The sequence below is a fragment of the Salvelinus namaycush genome, chromosome 38, assembly GCF_016432855.1.
Source record: "Salvelinus namaycush isolate Seneca chromosome 38, SaNama_1.0, whole genome shotgun sequence".
Lineage (NCBI taxonomy): Eukaryota > Metazoa > Chordata > Actinopteri > Salmoniformes > Salmonidae > Salvelinus > Salvelinus namaycush.
The window spans coordinates 19,610,449-19,628,133 of record NC_052344.1 but is presented as its reverse complement, the minus strand read 5'-3'; the positions used below and the strand labels follow the sequence as shown (position 1 = coordinate 19,628,133).

The 17,685-nt window shown below is 40.3% G+C and overlaps 2 protein-coding genes across 10 annotated transcripts; one reads left to right on the top strand and one right to left on the bottom strand.

Annotated features, from left to right (window-relative positions):
* Nucleotides 1–3,537: 3,537 nt before the first annotated feature.
* LOC120032057 lies at nucleotides 3,538–6,433 on the top strand. 3 transcript variants are annotated; one of them, XM_038978000.1, is made up of 6 exons: nucleotides 3,538–3,699; nucleotides 3,987–4,029; nucleotides 4,308–4,604; nucleotides 4,777–5,031; nucleotides 5,369–5,617; nucleotides 6,105–6,433. In XM_038978000.1, the coding sequence occupies exons 2-6, from the start codon at nucleotides 4,005–4,007 to the stop codon at nucleotides 6,197–6,199; spliced, it is 921 nt and encodes a 306-aa protein (XP_038833928.1). In that variant the 5' UTR covers nucleotides 3,538–3,699; nucleotides 3,987–4,004; the 3' UTR covers nucleotides 6,200–6,433. The 3 variants fall into 3 exon arrangements, with proteins under 3 accessions (XP_038833928.1, XP_038833926.1, XP_038833927.1); XM_038977998.1 differs by having other exon boundaries at nucleotides 3,539–3,699; nucleotides 3,987–4,025; XM_038977999.1 differs by having other exon boundaries at nucleotides 3,548–3,699; nucleotides 3,987–4,025; nucleotides 4,308–4,556.
* A 4,946-nt stretch (nucleotides 6,434–11,379) lies between these two features.
* Nucleotides 11,380–16,946, bottom strand: LOC120031917 (RNA polymerase II-associated protein 3-like). 7 transcript variants are annotated; one of them, XM_038977772.1, is made up of 17 exons: nucleotides 16,875–16,946; nucleotides 16,262–16,417; nucleotides 16,021–16,164; nucleotides 15,735–15,854; nucleotides 15,181–15,308; nucleotides 14,970–15,091; nucleotides 14,759–14,829; nucleotides 14,558–14,674; nucleotides 14,246–14,373; nucleotides 14,033–14,154; nucleotides 13,803–13,873; nucleotides 13,609–13,701; nucleotides 13,273–13,502; nucleotides 12,949–13,138; nucleotides 12,481–12,578; nucleotides 12,291–12,391; nucleotides 11,380–12,186 (listed from the first exon to the last, which is right to left on the bottom strand). In XM_038977772.1, exons 2-17 carry the CDS (start codon nucleotides 16,409–16,411, stop codon nucleotides 12,101–12,103), a joined length of 1,971 nt encoding a protein of 656 aa, XP_038833700.1. In that variant the 5' UTR covers nucleotides 16,412–16,417; nucleotides 16,875–16,946; the 3' UTR covers nucleotides 11,380–12,100. The 7 variants fall into 7 exon arrangements, with proteins under 7 accessions (XP_038833700.1, XP_038833699.1, XP_038833698.1 ...); XM_038977771.1 differs by having other exon boundaries at nucleotides 16,840–16,917; XM_038977770.1 differs by having other exon boundaries at nucleotides 16,783–16,916.
* Nucleotides 16,947–17,685: the final 739 nt, after the last annotated feature.

Sequence of the window (17,685 nt, the reverse complement as noted above, 5' to 3'; positions counted from 1 at the left end):
TGGAGAAGGTCTGTATGGAGGAGTGGGCCAAAATCCCTGCTGCAGTGTGTGCAAACCTGGTCAAGAACTACAGGAAACGTATGATCTCTGTAATTGCAAACAAAGGTTTCTGTACCAAATATTAAGTTCTGCTTTTCTGATGTATCAAATACTTATGTCATGCAATAAAATGCAAATTAATTACTTAAAAATCATACAATGTGATTTTCTGGATTTTTGTTTTAGATTCCGTCTCTCACAGTTGAAGTGTACCTATGATACAAATTACAGACCTCTACATGCTTTGTAAGTAGGACAACCTGCAAAATCGGCAGTGTATCAAATACTTGTCATTGGCACCAGTGGCACCATAGGATACTAGAGCAATAACTTTTGATCAAGGGAACTTTGTCTCATGCAAATTAATGTTAGATTTAAATTATACAGACAATGTGAAATATTGTAATTAGTATATATTTTTAATCACATATTGTTGCCCTATTATGTGGTCTGAACGTAGTGAAAAGTAAATATTTTATTCAGGAAAATTGGAAACTGGAAGTCCTGCTGCTTGCGCAGTCAACGTATTACAGCTTTGAGAGTTTATTGAAGTATTTTGGAACACTAATGTAGAGTATATCAACTATGATTCAAATCATGTAGACATTTTTTGTCATTTAGCAGACACTGTTATCCAGAGTGACTTATAGGAGAAATTGGGCTTAATAAGTGCCTTGCTAAATGGCACATTGACATATTTTTCACCTAGTCGGCTCACAGATTCAAACCAGCAATCTTTTGGTTACTGGCCCAACACTCTTAACCACTAGGCTACACCTAGGGATTGCTTATACAACTGATATTGTGACCTTTCTGTCATCCTGTAAACCCTGTTCATTGCTGCTCGTAGCTGTATATTTTTTAAATATCAATGCCAAATGCAGTGGTAGTGTCACGCCCTGACCGTAGAGATCCTTTTTATGTCTCTATTTTGGTTGGTCAGGGCGTGAGTTTGGGTGGGCATTCTATGTCTGGTGTTCTATGTTGTCTATTTCTTTGTGTTTGGCTGTGTGTGGTTCTCAATTAGAGGCAGCCTATCGTTGTCTATCGTTGTCTCTGATTGAGAACCATACTTAGGTAGCCTGTTCCCACCTGTGTTTGTGGGTAGTTGTTTTCTGTTTTGTGTGTATACCTTACAGAACTGTTTTGTTTCGTTCTCTCTCTTTGTTGTTTTTGTCATTTCAGTGTTCAGTTTATTTTAGATCATTAAAATGAACACTTACCACGCTGCACCTTGGTCCTCTTCTCCTTCTCCCGACGAAAATCGTTACAGGTAGAAAAAGTACCCAAATGTCATACTTGAGTAAAATTAACATACATTAATAGAAAATAAAAGTGAAAGTCACCCAGTAAAATACTACTTGAGTAAGTCTAAAAGTATTTGGTTTTTGTATCAAAAGTAAATGTAATTGCAAAATATACTTAAATATCAAAAGTAAAAATATAAACCATTTCAAATTGCTTATATTAAGCAAACCAGACAGCACAATTGTCTAGTTTTTATTTTATTTACAGATAGCCAGAGGCACACTACAACACGCAGACATCATTTACAAATGAAGCATCAGAGGCAATATGGATGCCCAGGGATGTTCTCTTGATAAGTGTGTGAATTGGGCCATTTCCCTGTCCTGCTGAGCATTCAAAATGTAACAAGTACTTTTGGGTTTCAGGGAAAATGTAAAAAGTACATTATGTTCTGTGGGAATGTAGTGAAGTAAAAGTAAAAGCTGTCAAATAAAGCACAGATACCCCAGAAAAATACTTAAGTAGTACTTTAAAGTATTTTTACTAAAGTACTTTTAACCACTGGCCAAATGTAACAGGTAATGTCTTTGACACTAAAAAGTTGATAGGCCATTGTGGAGTGGATTTACAAAGGATTTAAACATGTAAAATCTGATTTCCTGATTTATCAAGAACTCAGCAATCTCTTAACCAATACGTTAGCTTTTCTCAAACTAAGTTAAGCGATGTACCATGGGCATACATACTGAATTTTGTTTTATTCTGACTTTTTCAAAGGTTTTCAAAAATGTTCAAGGAAAATCTCTCTTGATGGACCTTATGGTTCCACATTTGTTCAGCATGAGGCAAGACAAAGTTTCAAGTCTAGGACAAATGGAGCAGTGGATATGAGGGTTTAACCCCTCGATCACACCTACAGCATCATTCCATTTTGGTACCCCAGAAGTACCTTCATTTCCGATGGAATGCTGCGTTTGCTTTGCAGCATTGCATTGCTGCAAAGTAAAAAAGTAAAAGTATAAATAATTTCAAATTCCTTATATTACGCAAACCAGACGGCAAAATGTTCTCCTTTTTTTAAAATTGATGGATAACCAGGGGCACACTCCAACACTCACACATACAGTAATTTACAAACAAAGAATTTGTGTTTAGTGAGTCGGCCAGATCAGAAGCAGTAGCGATGACCGGGGATTTTCACTTGATAAGTGTGTGAATTGTACCATTTTCCTGTCAAAATGTAAGAGTACTTTTGGGTGTCAGGGAAAATGTGTGGAGAAAAAAGTACATTATTTTCTTTAGGAATGTAGTGAAGTAAAAGTAAAAGTTGCCAAAAATATAAATAATAATGTAAAGCACAAATGACTTAAGTAGTACTTTAAAGTATTTTTACTTATGTACTTTACACCACTGTCAACTAGTATAACTTGTGATTGACTCTACAATGTGAAAAGCATTACATGGATGATGGAATACAACTGAAAGAGATGGTTGTCTGAAATGTTTACGTGAAATTAACAAATGTTAGATCAGCTTTAATAGGATTTGATGAAACAGAATGTGACATAAGGGGTTATAAATGGGAATTTAGATTATTTTACAGCATATGACATACATTTTACCCACACAGTATATAAAAATGTTCACTTCTGCATTTGCAAATATCTGTATCAGCAAAAAATACACTTTTTAAGAGTAATACTTTGTAATTACTGTGTTTGTTTTTATTCTGTTTGAGGTATTGAATGAGGTATTGATATTGAGGTTCAAACCAGAGTTTCTGACACTGTTGACACAACCAAGTCACGTGTGCCTAAAGCTAAAGTCAAAGTCTGTTTCATACAGAACTTTTTGAGTTCAAATGTAATTACATTAAAAGAACCAAAGGTATGACATCATTGCACTGTATTTGACTTTTGATAAGAGATTCTGGTACAAGCCATGCACTGAAACCACGTTCTCGACACTCCTAAATTCATCATACACTCATGTATTACACATATAGTCTCCAATCTTTCCCTCCAATTGGTTCTGTCTATTAAAAATAGTAAATTAACTGACTTCAGCTCCCCAGGACCAGGGATGGAGAGTTGGAGACTACGTATTTTATTCCTCAGTACATTATCCTCTACATGTTAGTTCATAGTAAAAGCTGCCAGTTCTGTTTCGCCCTATTTAATGGTCACTACAGAAAGAATGTATTTTTAATGGGCAGGTTTGAATGGGCAGGGCAGATTTGCTCTCAGTCTGTTCTCTCTGATAAGGTGTGTTTGTTTACCTTCTCACTCTACTACTTGACTCTGTAACAGTCCCACATTTCCTGGTGTCCATTCACCTCACTCCATCGCTGCAAGACAATGAAGGACACACACACCCTGCTCAATCTGCTTCTGCTGTTTGTGTACCTTGCAGGTAATATGATATGGAAAAAACAATGTTATTTTGAGATAATATTTTGTCAAAATCTATTTTTGAGGATGCCGAACTCGATTTGACATCAGTCAGTAAGTCTATATGATCTGGAAACTTTCTGTTAAGCTTTATAACCATGCATATGTTCAGTGTCTGCTGAGGTTCAACTTTTGTTTGGACAATAGGCTAACATATTTGGGTCTAAGCATAATGATAGTTTTCGTGTTACATATACATTATATAATGTCTTGATGATAGACTGTGAGGCTGTTTTTATGAATTTCCAGGATCAGCTGTGACCACTGATGGAGGAAAGGACAGTCCCAGTAGGTAAACCACAGACACATGACACAAACTAGTCAACGTATTATAGTATGGCAACATCATTATTTGGAGTGTTGGGTCCTCTGGATTGTACCTGTGGTAGGGAAGTAGTGCTAACAGCTAGCAGATAACTACTGTACAGAAATTAGGGGTCAATTTGAAATGCCATGACTTTTAATTTTATTATCATTGTAGGAATTTATCCCTATTACAAGTAAATTTACACCCTGTGTGCCGAAAATGCGGTAGGCCTACATTGCCTGATTGTGCACTGTAATTTCCAGATGGTCCCTTGGAACTAACCATTTTGGGACCTGACTTTGTGACTGTGGGCGTGCCATGCAGTTTTGACTGTTCCGCCCAGTGCTCTCCCTCCTGTAGCTATAGAATGAGTATCGACGGGCAGATTGGGCAGGGGAACGAAGTGTTCTTCACAACTCGCCAATGGGAGGAGTCCCTAAACCTCACATGCACTGCAAGGAATGATGACTCTGGGAGGTCCTCTACAGTAACGAAGATACTGCAGGTTTTAGGTGCGTGGGTGGTTTGTTGTTTTTATAACACTTCACTTGAAATCAAAGGTGATGGTCTTTATGATATTAGGAATGGAGGGATAATTCAATGTGTTGTAATTTACTGACAAGATGTCTGGATTACTGGATTAGTGTTAGATAAAATTATTTTGCTCATGTTTTTCACATTGGTCGTAGGATCTAGACTATTATCTAAATGTCTATGTCTTCCTCCTTTTAGCTGGACCAAGCAACGTATTGATCACAGGCCCTGACTTGATGACCCCAGGGGCCCCACAAAGCTTCAAGTGTAACGCCGACTGTCGTCCCTCCTGCAACTACATTTGGGGGATAAAGGGCCGATGGCCTGGGGGACAGGGGAACGAGATTACCGTAACTCCCGAAGAGTTGGCCACCTCTGCTACCCTGAACTGCAAGGCCATCAACAGTGTGTCTGGGCTCTATGCCATGGCAACCAGGACCATACCTGTGACATGTAGGTTATTGGGAGATGTAGAGCTTCCTCTAATTGTAGATTCTTTATTGTCATTAGCGTAATGGAATTGTCCATATCCATATCCAGGGCCGGATTAAGAAATCATAGGCCCCAGGGCTTTGTTTTGTTATAGGCCCCCTGGTTGGATATTTTTTGGGCCCCTCTCAGACCCCTTTCAGGCTTGGGCCCAGGGGCTTTTCAATAGCTTGATCTATCAATTAACACACTTCCCTTATCCAGTATACATTGTAAATTTGATGATTAAAGAGTGATGTTATGGTTTTGGTTGAAGTGATACTTGAACCAGCTTCTTCCTTTACTTTTTGTCTCCTATCAGCTGGTCCATCAGAGGTCCACGTCATTGGTCAAGACTCTGTTGCAGTCGGCTTCAAGTCCAAGTTTCGGTGCACTTCAAAATGCATTCCTGCTTGTGACTACTGGTGGACCGTTGATGGTCACACTGTTTATGGCAATGAGATGGAGATGACGGTTGAGCGACATGTAAAGTCAGAGAAGATTAAGTGCTACGCTCAGAATACGGTCTCAAAGAATTTTGACTTGGTAACCAAGACCGTACGGGTGGAAGGTACAGCACAAATCTCATGATTATATATTTGAGTAACTACAGTCATAAAAAAAATATGTCAGACAAATCAAATCCAAATCAAATGTATTTATAAAACCCTTTTTACATCAGCAGATGCCACAAAGTGCTATACAGAAACCCAGCCTAAAACTCCAAACAGCAAGCAATGCAAATGTAGAAGCATGGTGGCTAGGAAAAAACTCACTAGAAAGGCAGAAACCTACTGTAGGAAGAAGCCTAGGGAGGAACCAGGCTCTGAGGGGTGGCCAGTCCTCTTCTAGCTGTGCCAGGTGGAGATTATAAGAGTACATGGCCATTAAGGCCAGATTGTTCTTCAAGATGTTCAAACATTCATAGATGACCAGCAGGTTCAAATAATAATCACAGTGGTTGTACAGGATGCAGCAGGTCAGCACCTCAGGAGTAAATGTCAGTTGACTATTTGGTGTTCCTTTTGTAATGTTTTTGTTGTTGTTGTGTGTTACAGATGATGGAAAATCCATGGCCACACAGGCTAAACAGACTATAGACCTGCTACTGTTTGCCTTTACACTTTCACTCTACACTGTAATATCACCATGATCCAGGAGAGGGCAGTTTTGTACAAGGCAGTAAACTGTTCTCCACATGCACATTGAATAATTTGAAAACATGTCAGCATTATTACAAACAGTGCCTTCCATATCAGGATGTTAACCATATTTGCTGATGATAAGTGAAGTGGAAAGGCTTGGCTGAATCTTTCAATGTGTGCAAGCATCATCACGTGTATACCCTATTTGGATTAAATATTTAATAAAGACAAATTTACATTAATTTAGTAGCATGTCTTTTTTGCAATGTGTAACTTTTTTCCAGACTTAAGATGGAGTTGAAACCTGCAAGCATGCCATCTTCATGGAAGGCACAGACTTTGAAGTAATGTATTTTAAATGGCGTGCTGATGTGGACAGGCTCAAGACAGGCCAGGTCCAGCTCAACACGCCAATTAAAATACATTACTTCAAAGTCTGTGCCGTTGGGGGGAAAAAATATGTAATATAGATCTTGTTTGCTAAAATAATTTACACTCCCAATATTTATCTAGAAACTGCAAAACTGCAATAAAATACATGAAAACTGTTTTAGAAATGTTTTGTGTTTTCTCTCAAATAAGTTCTGAAACAATTATCTTAATCAATTACCATCATAGTGAATTAAATATTTGAAATGTGAAATAGTTCCGTATTGTTAGTTGAAGTGCTATTTTCACATATCGTCTGACTGATGATTAGCATTAACTTCACAACAGATGAGGGGCCCACCCTGCATCTACATGTACATTTTGATCTTGAATGTAATCAACATGCGTAAATATTAAAACACACTTGATGATGGAGTGCGATTAGTCCGCTTTTGATTATCACTGATTATATATCAGAAGTTTCTTTTATGGTACATAAGAACAATCAATGTTCCAGAGAGGCAATGGTATCACCTATACACACACCCTCTCTATCTTTTCAAGTTTTTCCATGCATAACCCTTTTATCATCTTGAATTATAGTTACATTGGTTATGATCAAAGTGAAATAATGCGTTTTAAATGTTAAAATAATAAGTGTCCTTTACTAATATAAATATTATACCAACAACCTCTGTATCTACATAAGAGCTATTCTACATAATAGGATAAACAGATTAAAACATGTTTGCACACTTTCTTTTGTCTGTAACCTTCACCTGTCTGAATGGATGAGAAGCAAACAAAGTGAATGCTCCCTAGCTCAGGGACATGTCACTTGGCAGTAACAAAAGGCTCAACCGCAGCAGATAAATGCCTATGAACACAAGAAACTAGCACGCACGCCCTTACCAGAACACAATGCCGTGAAGCTGATTACCCACATAAAGGTCCAAACACTAGCGGCGCTTTGCTGGCACTGTTGGATAATGTCTTGTTTTTGAATTGGTTCCTGATAAGATTGTCAGACAGTTCTTTTTCGGAGGTATAAGGGGAGGACAGCTCTTGTGTGGACATTTCAGCCACTTAGTCGCCCGGATCTCGGCAGCAGAACCATGGTTCTCCTCTGCACATTTAGTCTGCCTCTGCTGCTCACCTGCCTGGCAGGTAAGATACCACATTCAGCTGAATCTGTTAGTGTTGAGGTCAAATCTACTTCAAGTCAGGAATGACATTTTCTCATGCAAAATTGTAATGTAAAAAAAAATCTGAATTTTTCTGAATTGTCAAAGTAGCGAATAAGAAATAGTTTTGTAATGAAAATCCAAATGTTTTAAACAGAGAAGTGCCTGCATGTAACGTGTATCTAGGGCCTAGGCCATATAAATGTGTTATTAATGCTTTATAAGATAGTTCATGTAAAGTGAACCATTGTGATGGCATGGGATTCTTTGACTTTCTGTGTTTCTGTAGGAACACTTGCCAGTGAGAGAGAGCAGGGCAGGACATCGGAGGAAACCACACCATGTAAGATACATTAGGTTTCTGGCATCATTTCTAAGTATACAAAATAAATGTATGCCAAAAGGCTATATGCATTAATCACCCATTGTTTATCCTTACACTAACATTATAACATTACGGTGAACAATAAAACATGTAAATCCACTTCGTCCTAATTTTTGCACATTATATTTATGACTCAGGGGCTTGTTTTCCGTTTTGTTAGATGGGCCGTCCTTTGTGGAGATCAGTGGGGTGAACACAGTGACGGTGGAGGTTCCCTATGGCTTCCAGTGTTCAGCCAATTGCTTCCCAATTTGCACCTTCACCTGGACCAGAGGAGGGCTCACCACCCAGGGCCCAGAGCTCAACCTCCAGCTGAAGGAGCAGGTTCCTCCACAGGTCCTGATCTGTATGGCTATAAACCCCACCACTGGGAAGTCAGTGACGGTCAGCAAAACAGTCAACGTGACGTGTAGGCTACTTATAATCAGTTTTTATCAATCTAAACAAATATATAGAAATCATACTATGCCAACAGATGTTATGCTTTTGTGTCTCTGTACTGCACATCCAAAGCTTGTGGAGCTCTGTTCTACACTCTCCAACCTAATTCAACCGACAATTATTATACGACAATTATTTATTTTCTAGCTGGACCGTCCAATATAAAGATCACAGGTCCTGATATACTGTCCAGTGGAGTGACGTCCAACTTTTCCTGCTCTGCTGATTGCTACCCGTCCTGCTCCTACACCTGGACAATTAGTTCTGAAGCGCAAAGCACAGTGACCACCAAATATGGTCAAACCATCTCTGTCACACCTGACTCCTGGGAGATTGCAGAGGAATTGATCTGTGATGCTCAGGACACTGTCTCACTCCTCTACATCTCAACCTATGTCACACCTTACGTGGCCCGTGAGTGGAATTTTTGTCCTTTTTTTTCAACTTTGGAGTGGTCCATTGATTATACAGCTGTTTATACAGCCATTGGATAATTATTACTATATTATGTTAATCATATATTCCGTGTACACTGAATTTTTAGAAAGTTCTAAGAGTTTATAATCAATTAAACACATAATCAAGTGTTTACTTCCACCTCTTCCCAGGTGGACCGGGGGCCATTTTGATCACGGGTGCCAGCTCAGTGACAGTAGGAGACACTTACAACTTTGTGTGCTTTGTTGACTGCACCCCGTCCTGTAACTTTACCTGGACATTCAATGGAAAGATCTTCAATGGCGACGAGATCCAGTTGCCCATCTTCCATAAGGGCGATAAGCCCATGGTTGGCAGTAAACTGGTGGTTACTGTTGATGAGTACAGGCACAATGAGGTACTGACGTGTGAGGCCAAGAATGTTGCCTCAGGGGTCACTGCTGTTAGCAGCAAGATCCTGAGCGTCACTGGTAAGTCATAGTTTTTGTGACAAAAGATTTGTCACAAGTCAATATTTAGAATCAGATGTTTAGAGGTGAAAGCCCACCATTTTGTAAAAGCCAACTCAAAGTATTTAACTTGGTATCTCTCTGAAAATAAAATGTTCCTCGTTCTTTCTGTCCTCTTCACCTCTTTTCCACTCCCGTCTTCCAGATCCAATCTCTGTACAGCCGGTGTCCAAGGACAAGCCCTTGGCACACCAGCCCTTCTCACTGCAGTGTGTGGGCTCTCAGAATCCAGCCTCCATTTTGTGGTTAAAAAATGGCCTCCCTGTAGCTGTGTCCGGCAGGGTCAGTCTCTCCCCCAACAATATCACTATGTCTTTTAGTCCTCTGCTCCAGTCTGATGGTGGGCTGTACCAATGCATCGTTTCTCAGGGGGGAGCACCCATCAAAGGGGTTGGGTACCAACTGAATGTAAATTGTGAGTATGCAGAGAAAAATTCTGTTTATACAGCCATTTTTGCTCACCATACACCAGTATTTCAAGAAAGATCATAAAAGAGATCCAGTTAGTATGTATATATATATATGTGTGTTTACAAGCTAATCATAAAGACATTTCATGACATTTTCCAGATGGACCACTTCAAGCTGTTATCATCCAATCTGGCAAAGGCCCAGTAGGTAAAGTCCTGTATCTCCTGCCTGGATCAAAGACAGCCCTTCAGTGTTCGTCCCTGTGCTACCCCACCTGTACCTACACCTGGATATACAAGGGGAGGCTGGCAGAGATGAACGCCTCCTTCTCCCTCACACCTGAGACCACCATGGACGGAGGACCCCTCAGCTGTGTGGCTTACAACTCAGTGACCAATGACAACAGCACTGCCAATACCTCAGTTGTGTTACTTGGTGAGCAACAGTTAGATTGTATTTGTCAAAACATATTTCTATGCAGACCTTGAAACTGAGTGGTCTTGTCACTGTCGTATGAAGCATAAAAAGAGGTAGTGCAGAACGAACAAGCCATTCTAGGTCTAATGTTGACCTTTCAGATGGACCATCTAACACGACCATCTCAGGACCAGGTGCCCTAGAGGTAGGGGTCACGGCCAGCTTCAAGTGTATTGCCCAGTGCTCTCCCTCTTGCAGCTACACCTGGAGTGTATATGGTCGGACCATGCACGGCAGCGTGGTCGATATAACCATCAACCGTTACGTGGCCACTGAGTCTTTCAGCTGCGAGGCACACAACACGATCACCGGGAAGACAGCCACAGCCAATGAGACACTCAGTGTCACAGGTATGGTCACTACTATGATCCATCAATTTAATTGTTGGTCTTATAACACTTCCTACTACTCTATTCAACTGGGGACGGCGTCTTCGGTAATAATTGTCATGCAACCGGTCAGTTATTGCCATAATTGTCATTTTAGTAGAAAAATGTTTTGAGCTTGTAATGTATCATTATGCACGTTTGAAAATTAGCTACAACAAATCTAGTGAATACAACACAGCTTTGGTGAAACCCGCATCTCAATAATAGTTGACCGCTTGGAACTTTTGAAAATGAAGCTTCTCTCGACCGTGCCGTCCTGCTCGTAAAATGATTACCAACTTCACCCAGTTCATGAAAAACTGCTATTGGGTAAACTATTAACTGAGAAAAAAGTTGAATCCCCTGTGCTAAAATATAGGTATTAAGACAATTGACACTTTGCTTATAGTTCACGGTTATTCTCCATAATTGTCAGTTACACGCAAATACAATTATTGTGCCAGCCCTACATCATGTGTAGTAGACATGCCACAAAGTTCAGTCAGCTATTAACATTTTTCCCCTTATTCCCAAAGATTCTCACTGGTGTGGATGTTGAGAACAGTCAAGACAAGAATTCCATTCAATGGCGGTGGGGCAACAATGCAATCTAACAGTGTCTTTATTATCTTGTACTGCTGTCTGGAAAACGTGTGCTTTGTTAATGCAGTTTGACAGACTTCCTGTCATTTGTTTATTTTCCACATATTGTGTATACTTTGCCAACCTTAGTCCATGTGTAGATGACACCAAAAACCTATATTTTACAGTTAACATGTGAAAACACTATTTGCTGAAAAGTATCTTCTCTGTAATCTGCACTTTCAGTGATCATCAATAAAGATTGTCAATTTATTAAGTATTCACTCATTTACTGCAATTCATGTCTTGGAGATGTACGGTCCTGGACAGAAGAATTGAAAATAACAAAAATGTTTTGCCTTTATTCATATTTCAGTTCTCATGGCTTTCTAAGAGTGGCAGATGCATATTTGAACTATTACCCATATGGTTCTGTTGGGCCGCAGTCAGATAGAACATTCTTGTTTTGGCCATGCATAGTAACTACTGCTCTCATATAAGGATGAAACTTATACATGTTGAGCCATAGGAGAAAAATTAAAATAAAACAGTATTACATCAAATGTTACAGACCTTCCAACACGGCAGCCGAAATTAAGTGATGCATTGTTGCGTACACACAGCAATGTTTCGATTAGTAACAAGTACAGGAGCATTGAAAAACTCCTTCAATCGACCGCTTGCTGAAGTAAAAAACAATTTTGCTCTCCGTGGTGATGTCCATTTTTAGGGTTCTGCACTCACGTCACACTCCATACTTCTTTTGCAGGGCTCCTACTGAAGCGTCCTCAAGTCCAGCTTGACGAAGAAAGTCAAACAATTCTTGTAGAACTAGAAATAATAAAAAAGGTTGCCGTTATCAATGTCAAATATTAATTTTGCATTGGGGTTAAATAATGTAACAAACTGTGCCAGATCAACAACCAAATCAGTACCTTTCTTCTCAGGGTTGGACATGAACATGACAGCCATGTCGAACCGCCTCACACCGGCCAGATTCCTGAGGATCTCCAGCATGACAGGTGGCTCTTCATTCCTTAATTTGATAAGGACAATGTGACAACAGTCACATTTCTTGTAAGAGCCATAACATTCGTAATGGCATGGTATTTGTACAGTACTCACTTGATGTAGAAGCTTTGTAACGTCCTTAGAATCTGATTGAGCATGTCTGGTTCAAGAGAGCTCTGGAAGATCTTTGCGTAAGCCTGAGGCTGGATTTGCTAAAACAACACAAACATCAGTCCTTGGTGGCATCTACATGTTTTTCTCAGCAGAAAAGACAAATCTCGTTGTATGATTTGTTAACTGTACAAATAGAACCCCAAACAAGAGATGAGGTCTCTGTTGAAGAATAGATGATCACAATAAGACAGGCATCCAAGATAAAATATAGCCTATTAGGTCACATCATTAGCAACCATTTTGTATAGGCTATAACTAAAATGTTAAATAAAAAAGGACATTAATAACCCATATTGTTTATTTATTTTCCCCTTTGAACTTTAACTATTTGCACATATGACATTTGAAATGTCTATTCTTTTGGATGTGTAATATTATGTTTTCATCATATTTTAATTCCACACCCACCTTCAAATACTTGTAGATAACTTCAGGGCCATTTCCAATCTTCCTTAGGTCTGCCTCTAGCTGGAAGCTGTTGGTGGGGGCAGGAGGTATGAGCTCAGTTGAGGGTGTAGCAGGCGGTTCTGTCGGTTCACTGACAGTTGCCTCCCTGTGCTGCTGTGTCTGTGCTCTCACAGCATACCCCTCAGGCCCTCTGAAATAAGAAAACAGCCTCAGTGGGGCTATTGTCAAAAGCCTAACTGTTGACAAAAGTTCTATTCAAAACTAACTAAAAACATGCATCAACAAAATCCTCAAGCCGTTCGGCAATTAAACAATATCTCTTACTTGACAGGGGAATGTGAGGGGACGTTTGATGTTTCTTCAATCTTCAGGATCTTAGCACTGGGGGAGGTAGAGGGGGGTGAGGCCTGACCCTCTCTCATGGTGTCTGCAATGGAGGTGGTCTTCTGGGGCCTAACACGGGGGGCTGTGGTTGAAGTCAACACAGCCGAGGACTCCTCCTGGACCAGGATCTTTCCACAAACCTCTTCAATGTCCACTCTACTCAATGGCTTCTGGGATAAGGAAATCCAATAGGAACATTGTCGTGTGTCAATCTTTCAAGCCAAGTTTAGAAACAGCCTACCAAAAATATTTTCCTGTTTTATCTGAGTGACTCACGGTTGACTGCAGGTGAGGTGGTTTGTTAATTGGCTGTACTGTTCTCCGCTGTGCATGCTCTTCTGTTGCCAGCAGACCACTGGTGCCCATGTCCTAAGAGCAGAGACAGGCTATGTCAATGATTTGTCAACAAAGACAACAGGTGTAAGAACATTAACACAAAAACCATAGTGAGCATGGAACCACATACGTACAATTGCAATCTTCTTCATCTCATGAAATGCCTGCTTGTTTCCTGGTTCCAGCTTCAGGACCTCCTCAAAATCTACAATAAAAATACATGACATAATAAACAGTTCCATGACTACTGCTACCATTCACACAAAGACTTCAACCTGCTCAAGGTAGTTACATAGAAACATGCCTAGCCTATACAAAATGGTTGCTAATGACCTACTAATAAGATAAACTGTATCTACTGTACCTTCTTTAGCTTGTTTGAGCAGTCCCAGAGCAGCCCTGGCTGTCCCTCTGCGGGCAAAGGCCTTTGAATAGGTGCCATCCAGGGCTATTGCTTTACTGCCGTCCTCCTCAGCCTCTTTATATCTAAGGAGAGAATTAAGCTTAATCAATGCACAGCTTTGACAGAATTTACACTTATCCAATACTCTCTTATCCTGCCTTCCCTGCTGCTTACCTCTGCAGCTTTAAGTAAGCCATGGCCCGGTTGGCAGGCAGGAGGACGTTGGTGCTGTCCGCTTTCATGCCCTTGGTGTAGTACTCTACTGCTGCCTCATACTTCCCCTCTTTGAAGTATGCATTCCCCTGAAAGAGTCAAGGTTTAGTGTCGTGGTAACGATTTAGAAAGCAATGCACTTAAAAACAGGCAAATAGCATGCTGTAGTACACCTGTGGTATGTCTTCTGCACTGCAGTGTCTGAGTCACTGGTACCCAATACGTAGCGGGCCTACTCAAACATCAAAAGGTAAGTGTAGCTGGTGGCTCTACCCTGTCTTTCTGCACCACCGCCTCCTGTCTCCTCTGCTGTTCCTCCATGAGCTGCTGTTGCTTGACATCCACCGCAGCCTCTGGGCTTTCTGCCTTTCCACCCAGTTTAGCAATGACCTACCGATAAAGGAGAGGTTAGAGTGGATCAGGGAGGGGGATACAGAGGTACAGTAATAGATCCAACACCAGATAATGTCTCACCTCTTTGCATTTCATCACTTCATTCTGTGCCTCCAGGTTTCCAGGATCCAGCTTGAGAACCATTACATAATCTAGTTATGTAGAGGAAGGAAGCACAAATTGTTTTTAAGTGACCTATTATAAGATAATACTCCATATAAAAACTATACATCCTCTGCTGGCATTCTACCCATTTGAAAACGTGTGTTGTTGTGTTACTATTACTCCTCACCTTCTAGGGCAGATTCATAATTTTGCAGGGCGAATCGAGACGCTCCTCTTCGTGCAAATGCTTTGAAGTAGTTACTGTCCAGAGCGATGGACAAGTTGCAGTCAGACTCGGCAACAGCAAACCTGACGGACAGAGAAATATGAATTCTCACATTAATGTTGTCATTTAAAATGTTATATATATATTGCTTATTTCCTTACATGTTGCTTACTTTTTGAGTCTGAAGAAGCAGGCAGCTCGGTTTGTAGGCAGAACAGGGTTATAAGGGTCTGCACCCATGCCTCTGGTGTAACACTCAATGGCATCATCATACTTCCCTTCTTTGAACAGCTGACTACCCTGAAAAACAATTGTCAAACTCAGTACAGCAAATATAAGATTTTGCAATCTATACATACAATAAAGTAGTAACATTTACTGACTACAGGTGACTGCTGACTGAGTATTATTGACTACTACCATCAATGACTGGTGATAGTTGCTAACGAGGCCCCGATGGTGGTATACTGTATGGGTAATTGTCTAGGATTTCAGAGGCAACTTTCTAGTCCTACAGACATCTAAATCACAGCATACTGCAAACAAATGCCCAGTTTGCAAGTCTGTTCCTTGAATTGACCTTCAAATGGTGGTCATTGTGTCATCATAATAATAATAAGTCATATTTTAAAATGACAACATTTACATGAGAAATCATATTTCGGTATGCCTGTCAGGTTTGCTGTGGCTGAGTCTGACTACAATACTATAAGTGTGAAGCCATACTTTCTCCTTCTCAGCAAGCACCTTGTCTTGGTCAGTAGCCGGAACCCCAGAATCCTCAGACTCAGAGTCATTGGACTCAGCAGCACTGTCCTCTTTATCCATGGACTCCAATACCTTGTCCTACCAGAAGACAAAAAAACATCCCAAAAAATGTTTAGTGTAACAGCAAGCAGTACATTCTGTTTAGCAGGGTGCACTGCTGCCATTCAGTTTAAAACCATAGACTTAGTTTAAACTCACTATTGAAATCAAACGAGAAACAGGCAAGATCCACCTAATCTATTACCACATCAAATTTGTCCCATGACTGATAGTCATGAGACTTTATCCTGCGTGCTTGTTTTGGTTCAGTCTTTGCATTGTTGTCTGATGCCTTCTTTTTCTCCCTCTTCTTTTTGTAGCCCTTGTTTCGCACTGGTGGGAGGCTTTTCTAAGGCAGGAATACATAGGTCAGGATCTTTCTAACATAGCTAGAGAGTTGAGATTGTGCTAAATATAAAATATACAAATTTTCAAGTGTTACATACTTGAGACTCGCCAACGCTCCCAGTTCTTAGTTGCTCATCCTTCCTCTTTATGTCAGTTTCCCAGCTGTCAAGATCTTTCATGAAGTTATGCAGGTCCTCTGCATTTTGTCGCATTTGCAGTTGGAGTTCAATGGATTTGTTTTCAGACATGCCTACCTGTCAAATACATTGAATATACTAGGTTGACAAAACAGGAGATAGGATCACTTTCATATGCAAGTCAGCTAGCTATATATCTAGTCAACGGGGACAAATAAACAATAAAAACACTAACTTAGTTAGCTAACAGTCAGTTATTTATTGACGTTAATCAAACTGTGGCGCTAGTAACATCACGCTACTGTTGACTAACTACTATAACATCAAGGAGCTAGCTACAGTTGAGTAATTAGCTAGTCACGGCTGTCTCGCAAAAGCAGCAATTTATAGCTGGTAGCTAGCTAGTTGCCTAAGCTAACGCAACGCTTTTAACGAGTTTCGACCTGCATATAAGAGCTGATTACATTATAATATTTGAGTACCTGTCCCTTGCGTCCCAAATTGATTGTAATTTATCAGTTTAAGTTTAAGAGGCTTACTAGTATTTAATGTTAGCTACAAACTATCACCATACTGTCGTTTTCTGTTTGTGTTCGGCGCCATGACATCATGTCTTCTTCTTCGACGACGAGGTTTAACGGCGGTTGGCATCCAATAAATGTTGCATTACTGCCACCTACTAGACTGGAGTACTCCCCTAAACTTTGCTTAAAAAATTTACACTACACTCACAAAAAAATAAAACCACGCTACTCCAGTATTTAAATCTATTTAGTCCTTCCTCAGGCCAACAACCTGAAAGGATTGGACACCACCACGTAACACACCCTGTAACTCTTCTGATGTCAAGTCTCGCACACCCAAATACCTCTCTGCAGCTGCCACCAGAACCTACATTTTCTACGACTTACGTTCCATCCCTGCAGTACAGTTGATAACCATTGATATAAATGCAACACATCTAAATCATACAGAATAATATATCACTTGTTGGCCTATCCCTCTGTACTGGTACAGATCTACTACTCACACCACTCATCTCAGGATCTGTCCCCCTTGACCAATCTTCCTCTACTTTCTTTACTGCCTCAGCATATGACAACTTCTCCACTACTCTAAACCTGGAAACCTAAACCTGTCTTTCTCGCACGGGAAATTTCTGATCCACAGCCCCATGGGCACCCCTACAATTAACGCATACCACTACATTCCCCAATGCTACACATTCCTTTGTCTCATGCTCTTCTGCACACTTCTCACACTTAGGAACCTCCCTTCTACACACTGCTGCCACATTTTTACTTATTTTTATTTCATCTTTATTTAACCAGGTAGGCGACCTGGTAGTTCTCATTTACAAGTGCGACCTGGCCAAGATAAAGTAA

Bases quoted from the DNA above. Each gene is read 5' to 3' on its own strand.
- LOC120031917 (XM_038977772.1), bottom strand. From the start codon at position 16,411: ATGTCTGAAAACAAATCCATTGAACTCCAACTGCAAATGCGACAAAAT. The intron at 14,155-14,245 runs GTAAGCAGCAGG...TTCTCTCCTTAG, and splicing joins GCTTACTTAAAGCTGCAGAG to ATATAAAGAGGCTGAGGAGG. The intron at 12,187-12,290 runs GTACTGATTTGG...TATTATTTCTAG, and splicing joins GTCCAACCCTGAGAAGAAAG to TTCTACAAGAATTGTTTGAC.
- LOC120032057 (XM_038977998.1), top strand. From the start codon at position 3,645: ATGAAGGACACACACACCCTGCTCAATCTGCTTCTGCTGTTTGTGTAC. The intron at 5,032-5,368 runs GTAGGTTATTGG...GTCTCCTATCAG, and splicing joins CAGGACCATACCTGTGACAT to CTGGTCCATCAGAGGTCCAC. The intron at 5,618-6,104 runs GTACAGCACAAA...TGTGTGTTACAG, and splicing joins CAAGACCGTACGGGTGGAAG to ATGATGGAAAATCCATGGCC.